At 38.4% G+C, this 16904-nt stretch overlaps 1 protein-coding gene across 2 annotated transcripts in view; it reads left to right on the top strand.

Annotated features, from left to right (window-relative positions):
- Positions 1 to 16382, top strand: part of GCLC (glutamate-cysteine ligase catalytic subunit) — a 46815-nt gene extending 30433 nt beyond the window's left edge. The window contains exons 7-16 of one of the 2 annotated variants that reach the window (XM_063096780.1): positions 4264 to 4338; positions 4794 to 4910; positions 6024 to 6162; positions 6619 to 6731; positions 7233 to 7325; positions 7625 to 7729; positions 13236 to 13317; positions 13398 to 13501; positions 13574 to 13694; positions 14743 to 16382. In XM_063096780.1, the coding sequence (XP_062952850.1) occupies positions 4264 to 4338; positions 4794 to 4910; positions 6024 to 6162; positions 6619 to 6731; positions 7233 to 7325; positions 7625 to 7729; positions 13236 to 13317; positions 13398 to 13501; positions 13574 to 13694; positions 14743 to 14954 (1161 nt within the window). In that variant the 3' untranslated portion in view covers positions 14955 to 16382. The remainder of the gene's footprint in view (positions 1 to 4263; positions 4339 to 4793; positions 4911 to 6023; positions 6163 to 6618; positions 6732 to 7232; positions 7326 to 7624; positions 7730 to 13235; positions 13318 to 13397; positions 13502 to 13573; positions 13695 to 14742) is intronic. The other variant, XM_063096781.1, reaches the window with a different exon arrangement.
- Positions 16383 to 16904: the final 522 nt, after the last annotated feature.

Below are 16904 nucleotides of genomic sequence, written 5' to 3'. Positions count from 1 at the left end.
ATTAACTTAAAATGCGGAATGTTCCGTGGTCAGCTGTCATTTTCTTTCCATATGCCTGATTTTTACCACCATCTAGTGACTGGCTAGTCAAGTTGTTAAACATCACTCAAGTCTCTTACTATTTCTGAAAGTGAGCTCTCATGGAAGTATTCCAATGATTCTGTGATCCAAGGGAAGGATTGTTTGGACTTTAAATTTTTGAATTCATGCAAAGCCATTTAGTGGTATAAGAAGAATAAATACTGTATTTAGCAGCCATGTTTGCCTTGCCCCTGGTTTAAATAACACAGGAGGCAAAATAGCTTTTCTGTGTTTACTCATTTAAAAATATTCTCAGATCTGATTAAATTATTGGTGCCCTTGGTGCAGTGAGTGTTCCCAAGCTCACGTAGAGCCTGAGCAAGAGAGCACAGGAACCCATCAGGAGGCCTGTAGGCCTGCGATCAAGTTTTGACTATCACCACTCAGATATTTGGGCAACTCCCTTTGCATCTTTTGGCTCAGTTTGCTCATCAGTTAAAACAAGGATTTATATAAAAGCCCCTTTTAGGCCTGTCTCTATGCTAATATTTATTTCATTGCTTTCATCAACAGAAGTATGTGTTTTCACCCTTAATGTGAGTAAAATCTTGTCAGATCAGGAGTAGGAGTTACACAACATACAAATTTTCAAATTAAAAATTTCAAAGTGAAAAAAAGGCTGCTTGTTATTGTCCAAGGAGATTTTATCCAGTTCTAATTACTTCAGCTGATTAGAAATAGTCCCTAGGGACCTGGAGCAGTGCAAAGCCTGGCCCCGCTAAGGCCCCAGTTAAGGCCCTCTGGGCCTCCAGCCTGGTCACTCTCACCATGGAGGCCAAGAAACCCAGCATCCCCTCAAACAGCTGCAGCACATACATGCACATCTTGCACATATACCTCTGATCTGTTTATTTTTAAAACTGCATACAACCCAAATTGAGTGCCAGAGTCAGATTTTTCCATGCTGAATGGCCATGGGTAATTTTTTTTTCTGTTTTCCTGACACATATAGGTAGTATAAAATGTGTGGCTTCCAAACATACATAGGCAAATTTCCCTACAAATGGTCACGCTTCATTAAAAAAAAGAGACCTTTTGACTTTTAACTATGTATCTGCTTCCCTATCTTAATTACAAATATTTCTAAGGAGAACCATTAAGCTTTAGAACTTACAGTGCATGGCTTTAAAATTGTATAAGTGCAATTAGAGTACCAATTGCCTTTTCTTGGTTTAATATTAAACCAGGGTGTTCTGCCAAAGACAGCACAGTTGCTTTAATATAGTTCCAAAGGGATATTCTTTACTTTGAAACACTGTATTCATACGAATACATGTGTCCTGGTAGTAAGTGATAAACATTTTTGTTGCCTGTAGATATAATTTTCCATTCAATTGAAGCTTTATCATGGGTTTAGGATTAAGTTATTTTTTCCCAATGACATGCCCAGTTTCAGTACTCCATTTTAAAAAACAAAAAGCAAAGATATTGTGAAGTATGTGGCAAATGAGACGAATTCTACACATTGCTATAGAAATCCCTGCTTTGTATCTCTTAAGTGGAACACTAGAAGCTGCTCATTATAGTAAAGCAGAAAAAATAGTTTTAAAGTAATTGTTTAAGCTTAATGGAAGGCTTACTGAACAAAACAAAAAGCATTTTAACCACATTCAAATTCTTGACTCTTTGGGGGCTTTTTAGTAATCATTTAATAAGCAGTAAGTTCATGACATGTTATGATAGGTTTTTCCCTACCTAAGAAAATCAAATGGCATCAAAACTGGTTTCTAGGTTTCTAATTTCAGATTAGGTATTTAGGTTTCTAACATCTATTTTTCTTAGTTCCTCTTTTTTTCCCCCTCTTGTCAGTTTCCTAGTAACACTGTCTCTCTTCTTTATGTGATACTTTAAAAGAACACAAGAAGCCAAAACTGTTTGTATATTCATACTTTTTTAAGATGTAAGTGTTGTGAGGCACCCTCCGGCAAGAATGTACTGACATGCCACTCGTGCAAAAAAGGGCAGTTTATTCACTCCAACTGGCCAGTGACTGTCTCCCAAGGAGCAACCAGGAAAGATGGCATTGGGCCTTGGTCTTGTGGGGTTTTTAAAGGCAAAAACTACATCCCATTGGCACGGGTTTGTCCAGGTGCACAAAGCAAGCTAGGAAGCTAGGTTACAGAAGCCAAGAATGAGCCATTAGAGCAGTCAAGCATACAACTTTTCATTGTGTATGGTTCCTGTTCCCATGTAATAGTTCACTGTGTATGGCTCCTGTTTCTGTGCAATGGCTTTTGTTTCTATGAGAAGGTCAACGGTTTCTCGTGCAGAAGCGGGGGTAGTCTGCAGGTCAGACGGGGTAAAATGGAGTTTCTTAGATTAAGCAAGCAATTCTTACAGAAGCAGATAGCGTACATTATGAGGGTGTAGGAAGCTCTGTTTCATAAGAACTTTTTTTTCCTTTCCCAATAAAGCTGTTACCCACAGTGAGGTCCTGTTTGATTTGATGATCACAGGACACTGTCTGACACACTTGGGATAGAGAATGGCAAGACAGATCCCTGCCGTCCTGGAGCTTTACATTTTAGTGGTGGGGTCACAACAAATAAGTACATAAATACCTTGTTTACCATCTCCCGTTTCCTCTCTTCTCATTTAATCCTTATCACACACAAACTGATTTCCAAGTTCCCACCTCTTTGCAGAAATTACCCTTGATTGGGTTATAAGTGACCTAATTGCCAATCCTTCTCAATTTTTATTTTAACCTTTGAAACTCTTATTCTTTGTCTATGACACAGTTCTTCTCCATGTTGAAATAACTGAACTGGCTAGTTACTTACCATTATCTTTTAATTAAAATGTAGTGCTGACTTAAGCATCAACATAGAAGTTATAGGTAGTTCAGGACATTGATATTATCTACATAATTGTTTTCTGTAGTAAGTTGACACACTGACATGAAATGCTATTCTAATTGAGCAGATTAACTTGTGAGTCTCCAGCAGAAGTTGTCTTCTGTTAAGAGCAATGATAAGATCTAGCTAAAACTGTTGGACATAACAGGCTGAGATTGTAACAATAAACATATTCACTCTGCCACTATTATTTCAAGTCTTAAATACTTAAATTATTCCCTGCAGCAACACTAAATTCAAACTGTCATTATTGAATAACAATAACAAAGGAAATTAAAGTTGTTCCCAATTTGCAGTTATTAAAAATGTGCTGACACAATCACGATTTGTGTTCCTTGTGCCTTCTACCACCACCACCGCCCACCCGCTGAAAGAAGGCAGGTGTGTTTTTTTTTGGTTTCTTTTGGGTAATTGGAGGATTTGTGCTAACCAAATAATATGACCTTTTTCTCTGCCTAACTCTTTAAATGTCCTACTTGCCCCTCTTGTGCAGGCCTCCTAGGTGGTCTTCCCATCTTCAAGACACCTTCTGAGCTTACTCCTCAAATATTTCTTCACACAGATTTTCCTTGGGCACCAGCCCCAGAGACGCAGCCACTTACAGTTCCCCTTGTCTGTCTGTTCCCTTGGCTTCGTAAGCCCATCAAGTCATGGCACCTCTTCTTTCTAACCTCTTCTTCCTGTATGTCCAGGGAACATCCAAGCCCAAACCTAAGCCACCCCCTCACTGTCTGTGTCCCACTGGTCACTGGAGCCTGCTTCTTTGACTCTGGTGTGCGTCTTCCCACCAGCCCTCCCCATCTTCTTCCTTGGCAGTCACAGTGTTTTAACTGCTTTCCCTTCTTTCTAACCTTGCCCCCTTCCAAGTTGTTCCCAGTACTGCCACCAGTAAACTTTGAAAACTATTGTTAACATCTCCAAATCTTTTTTGTTCCAAAATGCATATAACCCCTCAGCTAACTGAAGTGATGGGAAGCTGGAGAGGGGAGTAGCTGTAGAGGAGGAAGTGCTGTGTTGGACTTCACCTATATCTTGTGTCTTACCTTTCTTTCCTGACTTCTTAATCTTATTTCATTTAGGAACATGCTTATTTATATTAGTTGTCTGTATGTAATGGGACATGATTAAATACCATTTTCTAGTTAAATTCACACAAGACAGCACTTTTAAACAAAACCTTGTGTTGCATTAAACATTGTCATCAACGAAGTGGACATTTACCTTGCCCCCTCTCTTCTCCAGCCATCTTCCTTCTCAGACTTTACTGCGCCGGAGGAGGCTAATGATTTTTTTTTATTGTTAATGACTTGCAATTCTTAAACAGGTGACATTCCAAGCCTGCAGCATATCTGAGGCCAGATATCTTTATGATCAGTTGGCCACGATCTGTCCAATTGTCGTAAGTAGAAATTACATCTTATTTTAAATACTTCTTTGTGTAAAATAACATTGCATGTGCAGAATTTGCTGATAGTGTGCTATTTAAGTCCAGTTAAGACTTCATTCAGAAATGAACTAATATAAATACTATGCAGATTTAGAGCCTATGCTAAAGAAGTTTACCTTTGCTAGTAAAACATTTGTTATATGTCAAGTTTGAGTGTGGCCATTTTCCCTCTCCCATGCTTCATGTCCTCCCGTTATGGAGAGGATAATTTAAATTAATCAAATCGAAGGATTTGGGTTGTTTCTGGTATGTTTCAGTATAAGAAAACAGGCACAGGTACATGTGGTAGAACTCTGAATGAATTGCATAAACTGATTCTTCTTGACCAGAAAGATAACCGCATGGAGCTTTATCTGCATGTAAGTGATACTTGGAACCTGCAGACGCTGACTTTTGTTTGTTTTTAGATGGCTTTGAGTGCTGCATCTCCTTTTTACCGAGGCTATGTGTCAGATATTGATTGTCGCTGGGGAGTGATTTCTGCATCTGTAGATGATAGAACTCGGGAGGAAAGAGGACTGGAGGTGGGAATGATTTTTCCTTAATAACTCTTTTAAATCAAGCAGGTAAAATGGGGTTATTGTAACTGCTTGCAATTTTGAAGTCACTCTTAGATTTTTATCTTGAATGGGGTAGTCACATATGGGAAGAAACACACAGGTTATAAACTTGTCTTTGTTTCTAGTCTTTGGCTTCATAGTGTTTGCTTTGGAGTAAATATGTGGGGAAAGTGATTTTGTTTGGGTGGGAAGTTAATTTTTATCATTTTTTAAAATCTTTGTTTTAGCTTCTTTTAAAATTAGTAGTGCCATTTTTCTATATTTTGGAAGTCAGTGCTGATGGCCGTTTTTACCAAAAGGCATTTTGGTGCTAAATGAGTGCTTTGTATATGATGCTTTCTGCTGTGGAAAGTGTAATTTGTTGTCAGAGTCTTTTTCTGTATAAACAGTTAGGCTTTGCCTAATAAGAGTGAGTTGGCACCTCTTGTTTGCATGTTGAACTGTAACCCTACATCTCTCCAATCAGGAGTGCATATCAGAAACACCTATGGAGATCTTTAAAAATAGACACCCAAGCCCCATCCTGGACCTAATAAATAAGAATCTCCTGGACTGTGGCCTGGACATAGGTGTCTTTAAAGACCTCCCCACAAGTTATTCTGATGTTCTGAACCAGAGCTGTACTACTACTGCTTGGGTCTTTATGTAACTATTTACAAATTGTTTTATTTTATTCATAAATTATTCATAAACATGCTTTCTAAGTAGAAACAAACTTTAAAGGATAAATCATTTTGATAGCTTTGTTTTACATTATACGTTTATTTTTTTTTTTTGCTTTCATCCTTGGCATTTATTTTCCTAGCTTAATAAGAATGAAAATGATCTGCTTTAAAAAGAAAAAAATTACATTTAAGTCATATCAGAAAAAAGGGTACTTAAGTTGCCACCAGATTTTTTTTAAAATATAATTTTCCCTAACACTTTTCAGGGCTCCCTAACTTTTCTCAGTATCTTATGTTGAGGTTTTTGTATGATTATTATATATAAAAATATGTATCATTTGTATATTGGGGCATTAGTCTATTTTCAGATCACTTTATAAGGCATTCATTCATATATTTTTTTTAATTTTAGCCTCTGAAGAACAATAACTATAGGATTAGTAAATCCCGATATGATTCAATAGACAGCTACTTATCTAACTGTGGTGAGAAATATAATGACATCAACTTGACGATAGATAAAGAAATCTACAAACAACTCTTACAAGAAGGTGATCATTCCATTTCATTTTTCTAGGTTTGATTATATGCCTTTAGTTCTTCAAAGCTCTTTTAAACGTTTTTGCTGACTTCTGGTCTGATTTCTGTTTTTAGTGTGAAGTCTCTAACTTTTCTTATGAGTCTGCTTGTTCCTAAAGTTTCAAGTTCCAAGTGCTTATGAGATCTTGAGTTTTAGCAAAAGGAACTTACTTTGGAGGTGTGTGTCTAGGTCCACACCAGTGCCCCAGCAGGCATTGTGTAAGTAGTGAATTAAGCTCTGACACTTCCCCAGTGTCCATAGGATAAAATTCTGGGTGAGGTGAGAATACTGAACAAACCAGTTGCTTCCTGAGCTTCTAGATACCCTTTTTTCAAACTTCCTGAGCTGCCCTGTCTCCTTACTGGACTTAGAGAAAGTGATGTCTCAAACTTTCAAGTGTCTTCAGGTGTGTAATCTGTCTTTGCAGGCATTGATCATCTCCTGGCCCAGCATGTTGCTCATCTCTTTATTAGAGACCCACTGACTCTATTTGAAGAAAAAATACACCTGGATGATGCCAATGAGTCTGACCATTTTGAGGTATCTCTTCTTTTAAATGCATTTCGCTTCATGAACTAAGACGGAGGCAGCTTTCTGACCCTGTGAGGAATTAGCGACAGTAAAAATCTCATACACCTTTCATTACTCAGTGCAGTAAAGAATTAAGAAAAATTGAAAATCGATTTAAAGTACTCTTATTTTATGATTCTTACTGTTTATATCTTTGATTCTAACTTCTTTGTTCAGTATTTTCTCTTGTTTGCCTAGTGGTGAAAAATCCAAAGTATGCTGCACAAAAAATAACATAATCAGTTATCTCAGTGCTGCAGATATATCACCTAACTTCTGTTAAACACTTGCTGTTTTCTTTCCTAGCAGGTCACACCCCAAGAAAATCTTAAATTTTACTTTTTTGTATTTGTAAATTGAAGAATATTTGACATGGACAGTGAACAATCTTCTCTAATTACACCCAAATCATTTTACTATTTTCCTGGACATGCGGAAAGCTGGTTTTATTCTCTGCTCTTTTGATTATAGAATATTCAGTCCACAAATTGGCAGACAATGAGATTTAAGCCCCCTCCTCCAAACTCAGATATTGGATGGAGAGTAGAATTTCGACCCATGGAGGTAAGACCCGTGCGTCATCAGGAACTGACTCGGAAGCACACTTCCTCTGACTGCCCATCACCCTTCTGATCCTCTCATCAGAAGGCCCTTAAACTTACTATAAGGCATAAAAATTAAGTATGTGCATGTTAAAAGCAAGTACAAAAGCTAAGGGGGACCGATTTCTGAGAATAGATGCAGGCAGAGGGCTTCCAGACCCAGATGGGGAATGAGGAGATGGCTTGGGAATGATATGGCCCCGGGTAGGGACTGGGGTCAGAGAAGAGCACATTAACCTCTCTGGGCTTCTACGTGTCTAGGTCCAGTTAACAGACTTTGAGAACTCTGCCTATGTGGTGTTTGTGGTGCTGCTCACCAGAGTCATCCTTTCGTACAAATTGGATTTTCTCATTCCACTGTCAAAGGTAAGGATGTGTTTCATTATAGTGCTGGGTATAGCTATCTGGAGATGTATTTACTCATTTATATATACTATTTATTTCAAATCTGACTTCATTTAGAATTGTTCACCTATTAGAGTAAAATGCTTCTCTTTACCCTGTTCTTTTTTCCTTTTAAACCTAAGCTTTATTTCTAGAGGCTTTTCATTCAAGATGACTGATGGCTGGAGGGAGTCCCAAATTGACTGTATCCACCCAAAAATCCCATTTTGGGTTACAGTGTTAAAATTAGAATGGGGAGGGGAAAGTGTAACTGCCAGAATGCAGGGAAAGGCCTCTTCAGTAGAACCGGAATGAAGATATTTCTGGAGAGTGTAGAGGGCACTGGACTCTACTAGAAAAACAAATCAGAGTTGATTAACCCCAGCCCAGCAAACACTAAAACAGGAGCTTTCTGGGAGAAGTTTCCCAGCAGAGCTTTGGAGCAGCTCCAGGCCATGAGAAAGGAAAGCTATGGGCTGTGGAGCAGTAGCTGAGGAAGTAGAGGCCTTTGGTTCATGGGCCAGTGGGCCACTGGGCCACTTGACACAGAAAATGGCTGGGAAAGATGGCTAAGCAGAGTGAGGGCTCTGCTCAGTGGGTTCCTGCAGAGGGTTTTAGGGCCAGAGAAGGGAATAGAGCAGCCCTGTCACAGCAGACATGAAAGGAAGAATAAAACTGCTTAGCCCCAGGATCTGCCCCCAGGATACCTCCCTCCCTGCTTCCTCCACAAGGGATTTGCCAGCCTGTGCCTATTCCCCCTACACCCACTGAAGGAAGCCTGGCTGTTGGCCTGTCCCTGCCTGCTCATCACACCTGGGCCAAAGGTAACCCACAGAATTCTGTGGGCCCACATTGTCCTCAGGGGTGTACCTACTGGGGAGGCCAAATCCATCTAAGGGAGAGTCCATGTAAGCTACCTATCTAAGCCTTTGTTTATAAATATGGTCAACAGAAAATTAACAACAGCTTTAAAGAGAAGGGCCCAGTTCATCCTGCAGAGTATATTACCCTCAGGGAAACATGGAAGATTCAAGAAACTGGAAAGAACAAACTCTTAAATTCTAATTAGTGCACTCATTCTAGAGAAGGGTCACATCCATAAAATAAACAAGCACTATGGACCAAAACACATTTGGAGAAAAGGAGTTCTTAGGAACAAGGAACATGGTAGCCGTACTTTTAAAACTCAGTATATTCACCAGAGCAGATATTGCTGAAGATCCAAGGTAGTGCTTTAGGAGACCAGATTAAGGTTCATTGCAGCAGGAGAGTAAAGAAATAGAAATTATGGAAAAACTGATGCATGGAGAATTGCTTTGGAAAATTCAGTGTTTGTCTAATAATTTAGAAGAAAAAAATGGTCTGTATAGAAGTGATGTGAAATACAATAATCAAAGAAATAATGGAATTTTCCCTTAACATAAGGGTCCAGTAAGGATGAGAGAAATATTTAAAGAAGAACCCAAATCTAGGAATTGCTGAATTTCAAATAAAAAGAAAATCAACTGTCCAGACAGGAGAGAAAATTAGGATATGTGTCAAGGGGGAAAAAATCAACTGATATCACTTCTCATGTACGACATTAAATGCTAGAAGAGATGGAAAGAAGTCTACAGAATCCTGAGAGGTAAAGAATTATAGCCAGAGAATTCTTTTCCTAGCCAAATTATTTAACTTCCAGGTGATTCTAGTAAAACTTAATAGATCAAGTTAGGGCTAAAAGTATGCCAGTGTCTTAGTTCATTCAGGCTACTATAACAAAATACCATAAACTGAGTGGCTTATAAACAACAGAAATTTATTACTCACAATTCTGGAAGCTGGGAAATCTGAAGTCAAGGCAACAGAAATTTTGGTGTCTGCTGAAGGTCTGCTCTCAGGTTCACAGATGGCACCTTCTCGCTGAATCCTCACAGGGTGGAAAGGGCTAGCCAGCTCTCTGGATCCTCTTTTACAAGGATATTGTTCTCATTCGTTGAGGGCAAAGCCCTCATGATCTAATCACTGCCCAAAGGCTACACCTTCTAAAACTGTCCCATTGGAGGTTAGGTTTCAGTGGATGAATTGGGAGGACAGAGACATTCAACCCATAGCATCTAGCAGGGAGATACTGGAATGAGATGAATGGTAGATTCCTTTAATGCTTGACATTTAGAGAGTGATAATTTCAAAACTACTTGTTTAAAAGTAAGGAAACCCCATACTGGCCAGCTGCATTAAAAAAAAAAAGTAAGGAAAACTATTAATAGTATAAAAATAGGATTTATTCCATCTAAACTGCTAGCTAAAAGGGTGGGGAAATTAACAAAGAAAACTTCAGTACCACGAAAGTGGGTGTGGGCCAGGAGAGTGGTTAGACAGTATAACCCACAGAACATGAAATGGTGAATAAAATGAAAACACATTTGAATAGACTAAACTCTCCTATCAAAAGGCTAAAACAAAATATACACCCTGAAACAATAAAACTTCTTAAAGAAAACATAGGAGAAACACTTCAGGAAATAGGACTGGACACAGACTTCATGAATATGACCCCAAAAGCACGGGCAACCAAAGGAAAAATAAACAAATGGGATTATATCAAACTAAAAAGCTTCTGCACAGCAAAAGAAACAATTAACAGAGTTAAAAGGCAACCAACAGAGTGGGAGAAAATATTTGCAAAATATACATCTGACAAAGGATTAATATCCAGAATATATAAGGAACTCAAACAACTTTACAAGAAGAAAACAAGCAACCCAATTAAAAAATGGGCAAAAGAGCTAAGTAGGCATTTCTCTAAGGAAGATATCCAAATGGCCAACAGACATATGAAAAAATGCTCAACATCACTCAGCATCCGGGAAATGCAAATCAAAACCACATTGAGATACCATCTAACCCCAGTTAGGATGGCTAAAATCCAAAAGACTATGAACGATAAATGCTGGCGAGGCTGTGGAGAAAAAGGAACTCTCATACATTGTTGGTGGGACTGCAAAATGGTGCAGCCTCTATGGAAAATGGTATGGAGGTTCCTCAAACAATTGCAGATAGATCTACCATACGACCCAGCTATCCCACTGTTGGGAATATACCCAGAGGAATGGAAATCCTCAAGTCGAAGGTATACCTGTTCCCCAATGTTCATCGCAGCACTCTTTACAATAGCCAAGAGTTGGAACCAGCCCAAATGTCCAACATCAGATGAGTGGATACGGAAAATGTGGTACATCTACACAATGGAATACTACTCAGCTATAAAAACGAATGAAATACTGCCATTTGCAACAACATGGATGGACCTTGAGAGAATTATATTAAGTGAAACAAGTCAGGCACAGAAAGAGAAATACCACATGTTCTCACTTATTGGTGGGAGCTAAAAATTAATATATAAATTCACACACACACACACACACACACAAAAAAAAAAAGGTGGGGGAGAAGATATAACAACCACAATTACTTGAAGTTGATACGACAAGCAAACAGAAAGGACATTGGGGGGGAGGGGGGGAGGGAGGGAAGTTTTGGTGATGGGGAAACAATAATCAATCACAATGTATATCGACAAAATAAAATTAAAAAAATAAAGGTAGATATGAAAAAAACTAAAACAGATAATATAAAATAGCAACATTATGGTAAGTTGTTTGCATAGGACATACCTAAAACAAGGACAAATGCTGACAATAAAAAGCTACACAATGACCTTTAAAATGAATGGAAGGAAAGACAAAGTATTATCAGACAAAATAAAATGTGAGGTAGAAAGTATTAGATTGGATAGAGAAAGCAATTTTATATATTCTTCCAAGATGATGTTAGAGCCATGGTTCTTTTCGTACCATGAAGTGTAGCGACACTTCTTAGAACCAAGAGAAGAATTTAATATGGTGGGAATTTAATAGGGCTTTGATGTGAGATCAGAATGCAGTTGTACTACTTACTAGCTTCTTAACCTGGGCAAATTATTTATCTTCTTAGTGCTTCAGTCTCTACATGTAGATAGAGATAGGTGGGCTGTTGTGAGCCCATGTGGGCTTGATGGAGGTAACCTACTTAGCAGAGTACCTGGCATGTTACTTAGTAACTGACAGGACGTATAATCAAAGGATGAGAAAGGCCATAAGGGAATTAAATGATATATAGTTAATAAACTTGGTTGTATAGCCTGTCTCACCAGTCTCATACCGTAGCACGTCTCTTTTCAAATGCCCTGAGGAAGATTTATAAAAAACTAATCAGGGAAAATCTTTACTTCTCAAAAGTAGACATCATACAAGATGTATCCACACCAAAATTCAACAAAAAGGTATTCAAGAGAAATTTAATTATTGGAAATTTAAAATATCTTTCCTAATAGGTTTTAGGTTAATCAAAACTAGAATGGTAGATTGTATAAGAAAGAGAATGGTAGGGGATGCTGACAGAGCTAGTCTCTTAAAACATTTAAAGCTATGATTTTTTTTCTTAACAAAAAGATGGAAAATAAACCTAAGTGGTGGAGAATCTAAAGAACAATAGTAAAATATACTTTTAAAAATAAGATAAAACCTAATGGTCTTTATGGACTTCTATCAAGACTAAGAAAAAAACCCATATACCATTAGAAATGAAAACATGTTCACAGCCCTGGTAGAATTTTAGACTATTATTTATGTATGCTCCTAGAAGTGTCTGGATTATTCAGAAGATCTTATGTGTCTTTCAAAAAGCAAAACAAGAGCAAACAGGACTTCCCCATAATGAGGACGGAGACAGGATAAGTAATCAAGAATGACTTTGTACCATCCATCCCACTTCAACCTGGCCCTCTACTGTCTATTTCATGTATTGAGGTTCCACATAAGATTTTATTATAGAAAGTAAGGGGCTACTACTAAAAAGTAGTACTTTATAAAAGTTCTACTTTGAGGGTCTTAAGAAGTCACTGGAGAAATGGGGGAAGTTTTTTGGGCTCACGAATGAGTCAGCAATGGTTAGAGCCATCAGGTGGACGAACAGCTTTGGTGACCCATCGCCCTTAGGGCTGAAGCTTTATTCCACATCCGACAGCCTCCTCACTCACTCTCTGTCCTCACTAAAGTGAGTTGGAAAACCCCAGTGGCAGGGAGAGGAAGGCACTGACCCGAGAAGTTGGGAGGACTGATCTCTAGTAGTTACTCTGGGACCTTTGGTGAGCCACTGTGCTGTGTGAAGGGAACCACTCCTGTCCTCCCAGCACTGCAAAATGCAGTCACAAGGGTGCTTTGGAATGCAGGTGTCCTGCCTAAGTTTTTGTTTTGTTTTTAAAGGTAAGTTTCTCTTAAAATTCCTCAACTGCTAGGTTGAGCGACACTGGCCCCACATAAATAAGTCTGTTCTGACCAGAAAGCGTTGGAAGGGGAAGTAAAATTTCATGGGAGTGAGTCCTAATTGCAGAAGTAAGGAAAGCACTACAACTTCTGTGTTTGACCAAAAACATCTCGACTTAGTCATGATTCTTTTTCTTCCTTAGGTTGATGAAAACATGAAAGTAGCACAGAAACGAGATGCTGTCTTGAAGGGAATGTTTTATTTCAGGAAAGATATTTGCAAAGGTATTACATGCTCTTGGATTTCTAGGGTCAGTATATGCTGCCACAAGCCACTAAAGCTCCTCTGCCCTCTCCCCCGGCAGGTGGTAATGCAGTGGTAGATGGGCGTGGCAAGGCCCAGAATAGCACAGAGCTCACTGCAGAGGAGTACACCCTCATGAGCATAGACACCATCATCAATGGGAAGGTAGGTCCTGTACATGTGTCTCGCTGTGCGCACCAGCTTGCAGGGAGTTCATAATGTGTCCTGCTTTTGTAGGAAGGTGTGTTTCCTGGACTGATCCCGATTCTGAACTCTTACCTTGAAAACATGGAAGTGGATGTGGACACCAGATGTAGTATTCTGAACTACTTAAAGCTGATTAAGAAGAGAGCATCTGGTATGGTAGCCTTTTCTTTTTTTCATAATCTTGTAATGTAGGTAGGCAGAACCCCATAGTCTTACAATATTGTTTCTTAAAGTAGCCTTTTAAAGTGTACCATATTTTATCCATAAACACCTTTTCATTTTTCAAATGTGTGTAGTTGGGTACACCTTACAATCTTTATCTTATATCTTATAAACAGTCGCAGTTTAAATTAGAAGTCCTTTTTTTCTTACTGCTTCATAAATTAGAGGTGCATCTTAAAATCGATGGCATCTTAGATGATGAAATTTGGTATCCGGATTGCCTGTTATTTATGTTCAGCTGTATTCATTGTATGTCATCGTGGGCTCTTTTATAGGGCTAAGTAACTCTGTAGGGTAAATAAGCTGCACACTTAGGATGTCCGTTTGCTTCAGCCTCCCTCTGTAAGAGAGCATCCTGAAAATCCCCTTTCTTTGTTAGTTTTGAGGAGATCACATTTATAGCACCTAACAGTACCCAGCAGAGTAGCATCTGCATTTACCTTGAGGCTCTGCAAATTTTCTGGAGTCACAGAAGATAGCTGGAGAACCACACACATCACCAAATGGTGTTCCTGCCAGTTTCCCTCTTCATTCTCTGTGATTACTATTCTTTCTTTGTCCCACCTCTTTGATCAAAAATTACTCTAGGGAACTCTGCAGTCCTCTGAAGCAGTCTCATGGCACCAGTGTAAGTAGTCTAACCCTCTGGCCAAATGGGAGGACACATGTTCTTGTACACATGTGCTATCTCCTGTCCCTTAAGAGCTGACAGTGTCAGCATATGCGTGACATCTAACAGGTACCATAGAAACTGGATACATATGTTCTCATTGCCTGCCTGCCACCTAAAATTCTTCCCCAGGAGTAATTCTTCAAACACTGAAAGATAGACATGTTGTTCCCAATACCTGCCATGTGGCTACACTAAAAGGTCATACTGATTTCTCTTCAGATCATGCTCATGCTGGGCACGAAATATCAACTTACTGTTTAAGCAAATTTTTTTTTACTATTAACCTAATTTTTTTTTTTTTCAGGAGAACTAATGACAGTTGCCAGGTGGATGAGGGAGTTTATCGCAAACCATCCTGACTACAAACAAGATAGTGTAATAACTGATGAAATGAACTATAGCCTTATTTTGAAGTGTAACCAAATTGCAAATGAATTATGTGAATGCCCAGAGTTACTTGGATCAGCATTTAGGAAAGTAAAATATAGCGGAAGTAAAACTGACTCTTCGAACTAGACATTCTGCAGAAAGAAAAATGTGTTACTGTTTTATTGAAGAACTAACTGCAGTGCTATCTATGCCTCTCAGCCCATGTGTACAGTATGAAGACCAAATAATAGAACCGCACTGTTTCCTGAGCCAGTGGGCCAGCAATTGATTTAGAGGCTTCCTTCAATAGGTAAATTTAGAGTTTATACAGTGTACATGTACATAGTAAAGTATTTTTATGATTAACAATGTATTTTAATAACATTGTATCTAAAGTCATTGTGAACTGGCTTGTACATTTTTAAAATCTTACTCTGGAAAAACTACCGCCTAAGCAGTTTTGTAAATGTAATGTACTAGTAATTGTACAATACCTGCATTCCAGAGTTTAAAATGTTTACTGTACATTTTTGTTCATTTAAAGACTACCTGGGACCTGATTCACTGAAATTTATTCACTTTAAAAAACACACTTTCTCTTATTAATTTTCTTTGAGTCATCTCCTTTGTTGTGCATATAAAATCACTTGAATCCATTGAAGTGTTTCAGGGGTAATCTTGGATTTCTGGCACCTTATCTATGATGTTTATTTTGGAATTGGAATAGCTAACCACTTGGGAACCTTGCCGTAAGCTTTCACTGTCGAATAAAATCCATTGAACTCTGATGGCTGTTATAAAAAGAACTTTCCTTTTTGTTTATTTGTTTAAATTTGCTGCTTCAGCCATTTTAAGGACAACTCTGTAGGAAGAAAAAAGACTATTACTCAGAGTTCATATGTAGTAATTATTGGGGGTGATTTTATTTTATTTTTTAACTAAAACGGGGGGAATCATTTTTTTTCCTCTACATACCAAGAGTACTGTCAAAAATGGCATCAGCTCTTGTGTGGTGGTCTGTTGTTCTGATTGCTGCTGTATGCTTAAATTTGCAAATCAAATGCAGTTTGCTGAAGTTTTGTTATTCTTTCTCTCGTTTCCAGTAAGCATATTGATAGACTTTCTTCTCAAAGCCATTCACTCCAGTTTTACCTGGGAAATATCCTGTATACTGCTTTCTCTATAAAACACAAATAAATCATGAAATGCACTAAGTTTTGTGAATCAGGACCTTAAATGTTTAATTGTAAATAATTTAAGTTTCAGATAATTGTTGCTATAGCTTTGTGTTGAAGTTGGTTTTTTTTCCCCAATTAAGTCTTAACTGCTTCTGAAATAACTGTATTATACAACATGCAAAACTTTACAAGCATAAATATTTAAACTGCAATGCTAACTTTAAGAGATTGCAATAAAACTTCAGCTAAACCTGATTGTTTAAATACTAAGGTTTGTTCTCTATTTCATACATGCATTTTGAAGGATTAAAGAACCCCTGTTTTTCATTGGCAATTTGCTTGTGTAAATCAGGTTGTAAAAAGGCAGACAAACTGTTTGTGGTATGAGGAAATAAAAGAATGGAATTAGCATTCAGAAAACTCTTTAATGTGTGTGAGTTCTACAACTAAGCGGATAGTAAAGTTTTTCTATAATTAGCCTAGGTTCGTGAAATTATTTCTTCATTAATGGGATCCTCACATGTTTTCAGAAAGAAGCATAGTGATGAAGAAAACAGATGTGTCATCTCCCTTAGCTAACAACCCCTGTGGGGAGGGGAAGGACGTGAAGCGTGGCTGAAATGACTGCTGCACCACTGCAAGTGAATTTTTCTTTTACTCCAAACTGCTGGTGTGCTAGGTTGGTGCATGTTGAGTGACTCAGGTGCAGTGTGTACACTGCAGTCTAAGCTCAATGAGTCCTGCCAAGAGCTGTTTCCATCCTGTGTCTTTGGATATCAATATCCACCCCCACTCACCACCACCCCCCCACACACACAGTGCATAGAATAATGTTCTTCATCTGGGCAGTACACTTTTCTCAGAGCTCTAACTTCTTTATCTGAATGATCCTAGGGCATTGCTTATCGAGTAATCTGCA

This window comes from Cynocephalus volans, chromosome 5, assembly GCF_027409185.1.
Source record: "Cynocephalus volans isolate mCynVol1 chromosome 5, mCynVol1.pri, whole genome shotgun sequence".
NCBI lineage: Eukaryota > Metazoa > Chordata > Mammalia > Dermoptera > Cynocephalidae > Cynocephalus > Cynocephalus volans.
Note: the sequence above shows the minus strand (reverse complement) of the source record. Positions and strands in the feature narration are given on the sequence as shown.